The 5565-nt window shown below is 39.6% G+C and overlaps 1 protein-coding gene across 1 annotated transcript; it reads left to right on the forward strand.

Annotated features, from left to right (window-relative positions):
- The first annotated feature begins 771 nt into the window (after nt 1–771).
- On the forward strand, nt 772–2411 carry LOC121963947 (40S ribosomal protein S15a-like). Its single transcript, XM_042514185.1, has 3 exons — nt 772–938; nt 2017–2096; nt 2306–2411. The coding sequence occupies exons 1-3, from the start codon at nt 806–808 to the stop codon at nt 2393–2395; spliced, it is 303 nt and encodes a 100-aa protein (XP_042370119.1). The 5' UTR covers nt 772–805; the 3' UTR covers nt 2396–2411.
- The last annotated feature ends 3154 nt before the right edge of the window (nt 2412–5565 follow it).

The following is a 5565-nucleotide window of genomic DNA, read 5'->3' on the forward strand; positions in this document are numbered from 1 at the left end:
GGATAACTATCTTCTCGTTTTCTGGGACTATCTTTCTATAATTGGGCTACACATTTGCCCCGGCCGTCCCTCTGCTCGGCCCTGGGAGTCGGTGCGTTCAAGGCGCCTTTATAACTGTTAGCTCCGCGAGCACAGAAGTGTCTTTTAACTCCAGAAAATAAGACCTGTAAGCTGTCCGTTGATTCGTGTGTGTAAAATAATTTGTACATGATAAAAAGGACACGAACTGATACACCTGCGAGAGTTTGGAGACGCTTCCCTTCACCGAAGTAGCCAGCTATGCTAGGTGGCTAATCTGTGAGCTAATGAAGACCATGCTTCGCTTGAACTGATTCAGCATCACTTTAGTAAACGCTACGTTACCTGTCGCGGGTGACATTAAGCTGCTATCATTATCGTACGTCTTCTTAAATCCGCGTAGTTTGCTTGTGTTAGCTAAGTTGCTAACACCTGTCTGTTGAAGAGGTACGGATTGTGACATAAATGTTAGCCTGGCGCTGCTAACTTAACGATATGAGTTTCATTTCTCGTAGCCTCATTTCCAGTTTGTATTAAACGTGTCTAAATGTATCACAGTGAGAATAACATTGACGCAACGTTAAAATAACTCTGACAGTGGTTGAGGGGTATCTATTGGTCTCATCTCTGTGTCAGACTTTGACTGTAATAATATGATTTAGGGGCACTGGGGGAAAAACAGTCCATCAGGAGGATATATGATTTGGGGCATCTTGTTTTCCTGTGGTTCAAGATCACATATGCCACTGTAAAAGCTCCTCATGTTTTTCATGTGTCTGCAGGCATCATGGTGCGCATGAACGTTCTCGCAGATGCTCTGAAAAGCATCAACAATGCTGAGCAGCGTGGGAAACGCCAGGTCCTCATCAGGCCCTGCTCCAAGGTTATTGTGCGCTTCCTAACCGTCATGATGAAGCACGGTAAGCGGCTGCTCTCTGGTTTGAGTGAGTGCTGTTTGACAGGGACATCACTTTGGTCTAAGTCCAGGGATACTCAACTTGCTTTACCCGGGCGCCACTTTTTGTGACAGGAAAACCAGGGGCAACATTAGGAGGGAACAGATCATTGGCGTGGCTGATTATGGGGCTGATATTTGGCATTTTGCCTTTTGTCTGTAATGATGTTTAAATTTAATGATTGTCTACAAAACTAGAAAGTGCAAAAAAATGTCAGCATGGGAGGAAATTCTATCTTTTAAAGTACCAGGAAGCTATTTCTAGTTTTTTATAATGAAAATATTCTCTTGTCTTAATATAAAAGTTTATGGGAATTTGCTGTATATGATGCAGAAAGTCTCAGTTTTGAGTTAACATTTGGTAAAGGCATTTAAATAGAATTTTTTTATGCTGGAGTATGTTATTCATTGTTATTAATTTTAACAAAGATTTTCATTTTTATTGTAAATGCATATTTGTTCCAAATATTGTTAATCTGTCTCATTAATTACTAGTAAATGGTATTGGTATTAGCCCTTAAAAAACCAATATCAGTCGACCCCTAACCAACATAAATAATATTTTGCCCTTGCATACACCTTACACAGGTCAGATGTTGCAGGGTGTTTTCTAGGATTTTAGGAAAGTCATTGCTTAGCTCAAACTTCTGTCAGGAAGAACGGCGGATCCTCCTTTAGCACTTTATTTGATGAACAATCTCTATTTTGATGCTTTTTATGCACCGTGGTACATTAATTATATTCAAAATGCAACAAAATACTCCGTGAAAATCATTGTGTCATTTTAAGTTAGAAAATGGTCCATGGGCCACGCAGCGTCCTAAAGCGGGCCAAATTTGGCCCGTGGACCCCAAGTTGAGTATCACTAGTCTAGTAAAAGTCTGTCACTGTTATCGCACAGCAGGAATGAGATGCACGTTACAAAAACTGTTTCAGTTTGTGCCACGTCAGGATTACATCTGAGATGACAAGCTTATTTTGTCATGAAGGTAACAGTTTGAAGAGTTAAACTAAACGTTTTTCTTTGGCATTTGTACTTACAGGTTACATTGGTGAGTTTGAGATCATTGACGACCACAGAGCCGGAAAAATTGTCGTCAATCTCACAGGCAGGCTGAACAAGGTAAAGTCTCTCACCCAGTTCTTCAGTTATCATTATATCACTGCTTTTATAACAGCTCCAGACGAATGCTGATGTCTGAGTAAGCTGTGTAGAAATGAGGGTAAATGTGAATTACTGCAGACATTTTTTATTTAAAGCTCTATTCCAGCTCTTTGTTCCTGCGTGTGTATTTGAAACGTTAACCCGTGTTTTGGTTTTTAATCTTTCAGTGTGGTGTGATCAGCCCCCGCTTTGATCTCCAGCTCAAGGACCTGGAAAAGTGGCAGAACAACCTGCTGCCCTCAAGACAGTTTGGGTGAGCATCACATGCACACATTTTTTTAAACTGATCAGTGGAAGTTATGTGTTGTTGAACTAACTGAAGACAAGTTTAGACTTTTTAGACCCGATTGTCTCCAGTTTTGTCTCTGCAGTGGTTTGGTTTCATGCTCATCTTGCCTGCTGTGTTGCTTGGTCGCCCTGTGTGTTTGCTTTGGAAAAATTATTTGCTTTTTCATGCACTTGATTTGGAGGGATTGTTATTTTTGTCCTTAGAGCGCCATTATATCGTTTATTTTAAACAATTTGCAATGTAATATAACACAAGTGCTCAGACGACTGAATAGGGGATGATGTGCTTGTCTCCAGATTCAGTACTATCACAATACTCGCTGATTCAATATGTATTGTGATTCTACAAGTGTTGCGATTGATATTATGATTTATTGTGATTATCAATTTATTTTTACACTAGACAAACAGGGAAGAAGTTAAGTCATACACTTGTAGAGACTATCATGAGGCGTATTTCAAAAAACAATACACATCTCATGTTCGTCAGTCTGTCTGACTTTTATTTCAGGAGCATCAAATACTGCATAGAGAAGTGGTAAAAAAACATTTTTTATGGTTTGATTTCCAGTGAAACACTTTGTGAGGTTGCTCTATGAAAGCTGCTATATTAAATAATCTTTACTTACTAATAGTAAGTTCAGTTTAAAATAGATGAATAAAAGTAGATACTTTCTGAAGGAAACTTAAACTGCTACATTTAGCTTTTAGCTTTAGCATTTTGCTCTTCAAGCTTGCAATGTTTCCCATATGTTGATTTATCTGTGGTGGCAGCAACAGTATCAGTACTGACTGGTACTTATTAATGTTCTTTTTTTGTTGTATATAAATGTGTAAAATCATTAACCTCAGAGTTTTTATCGTACCACAGATTTGATGAGAATTAGCTCGGTAGCAAGTTGTTGGTTTAGTAGTGATCGTAGCAACTTGAATTCAGCCGGTGTAAACCTCAGTGCCAGGGTGCACAGCGGGCTGGGTCTACTCTGTGTACTGATCCAGAGGGGGGTTTGCGCTGGGCTGGCTGACTCTGAGTTGCTATTCGGGCAGGACCGTGTTCTTGGACCATCCACCGTTTTCTATCTCTGGTTTTGTTTTATGTGTAAATCTGATATGACCATAATTCTGCGATCTATCAATAGGTTGGTTTTCATTACACATTTGCACAAAACTTGAGTAATATTTTGGAAATGTTGATAAAACATAGTTGCGAGGTGACTGTGTTTCCGTTGAGAAGCATGTGGATGGATATTTAACACAGTAGCAGGTTTATTTCTGTTGCAGCCACCGCGCTTTACCGTCATTATTTCCAATCTAAGGCGACGTAGGCGTGTTATGCGAGCGATAATGGAAAGGCGAGCACTGTATACATGGGAGCGGCCACCTATGAGGGATTTCTGGGAGGTGATAATCCACGATTTCACGGATGAATTGTGTATTCAAAATTTCTGATCTGTTCAACTTTTGATGAGTTATGTGATGCAATAACACCTCTTGTAGCGCCTGCTGCATCATGAGGGAGCCGTTTCCTCATGTGACCTATTAAAGCGAAAAAATGTTTCCATTGTACTTTTGTGAAATACGGCTTTTTTTTTGAATAATCGGAAATACCACCTCGTGCGAGTGTAAAAACTGTTTTGAGATAAATGGGAAGTGTTTTTTCGAAATTGTCTTGTTTCCAATAGGTGTACTTTATATTTGCAATTTCACTTTGAGGGTTAATGGAAGTCCACCCACTGAAGTGTATGAACTGCACTGCAGACTGACGTCTCTACTGAAAGTGACATTGACGGCTGAAAGGTATAATTGGGGTTTGAATGCCCATCAGCAGGTTATTGTACATGTGTCTGGTGTGTGAAATGTCCCCGCCATCACTGTTGCATTTTAATGAACACGTTACCTGCATCCAGGCGTCCACCATCACGTCATAGACTACCAACACCAAGTCGAATAGTGATGCGCCGTCGTGTATCATGTTGCCCTGTTTAAACCCATGTGTTAATTTTGACGATAGGCAACCATTACTCTGAGCACACTGAATTGCTATTTTTCTGAGTGTTTGTTAATGAGTCGGGCCATGATAAGTTTATAAATGTGAGTTATTTACAGAGAAAATGTGGCGTTCCTGAGCTGCAGAAGCTTTTATCTTTGCGGAGCTACAAGAGCTGCTGACAGTAAATGATGGGGCCGGGCAACGTGGAGAAAATCACTTTTTTTGGCCAAATACCTCCAACAGTATTGCAACAGTATTGTAGGGTTGTATATGGGCGCTTCTGCAGAATATCTACACGATGAGATTTTTGATCAATAATCATCAGTTGTGTTGCTACAACAAAGTGGGTAAAGGCAAATAGAATAGAAAATAAAATCACTTTACGGTGATGCAGCCTTAAAAACCAGGAAAAGACAACACTTATAATGATATCCAAAAATCTTGGATGACATCTAGTTTCATGACAAGATATTGATGTAATATTGATATGTTGTCCAGCCCTGATATAGTTCTTGTTGAAAATTGATTTTTAAGACCTCATTTTTTTACAGAAACCAAGTTCTCTGCACTTATTGACACGGCCAAGATGATTTTGTTTCTTATAAGCATCCCCCTGCAGTCATAGGGGTATTAAATAATCCTGGTATAAGTGTTTACTTTACATTTTACATGCATTTGACATGTTGATGATGACAGGGTGTCTATCAAGCTTCATGGCATCAGGCTCACATTAAAAATTATTTTCACGGGTCACTGTGTAGAGCAGGCCGTCCCATGTTCAGAGACTTTGTTGCCGCTGCAGCAGCTGTAGGTTGATTTTCAACTTGCAGCCCTTTGCTGCATCTCATCTCTTCTTTCATCCTGTAACTGTCTTATCCAAGCAGGTTTGTAACCAAAGACTGTGTAGCCTGTAGATTATCATCAATACAGTGGGTTTTTTTTGGTGGTATCACAGTATTATGATAAACAAGGGTATTAAAAAATCCCGAAGATATTTTTTTCAGTACAGGCACTCCGCTTTCTTTTAAACTACTTGTATATGGTGTAAAGCACACGCCGCACACTTACACCATCACATATCAAATATCACGGTGAAATCTCAGGACGGTATGAAATATTATCTACTGCCCAAGCCTAATAACTTTATAT

The sequence above is a fragment of the Plectropomus leopardus genome, unplaced genomic scaffold (genome assembly GCF_008729295.1).
Source record: "Plectropomus leopardus isolate mb unplaced genomic scaffold, YSFRI_Pleo_2.0 unplaced_scaffold13369, whole genome shotgun sequence".
Taxonomy (NCBI): domain Eukaryota; kingdom Metazoa; phylum Chordata; class Actinopteri; order Perciformes; family Serranidae; genus Plectropomus; species Plectropomus leopardus.

Bases quoted from the DNA above. Each gene is read 5' to 3' on its own strand.
- LOC121963947 (XM_042514185.1), top strand. From the start codon at position 806: ATGGTGCGCATGAACGTTCTCGCAGATGCTCTGAAAAGCATCAACAAT. The intron at 939-2,016 runs GTAAGCGGCTGC...TTGTACTTACAG, and splicing joins AACCGTCATGATGAAGCACG to GTTACATTGGTGAGTTTGAG. The intron at 2,097-2,305 runs GTAAAGTCTCTC...TTAATCTTTCAG, and splicing joins TCACAGGCAGGCTGAACAAG to TGTGGTGTGATCAGCCCCCG.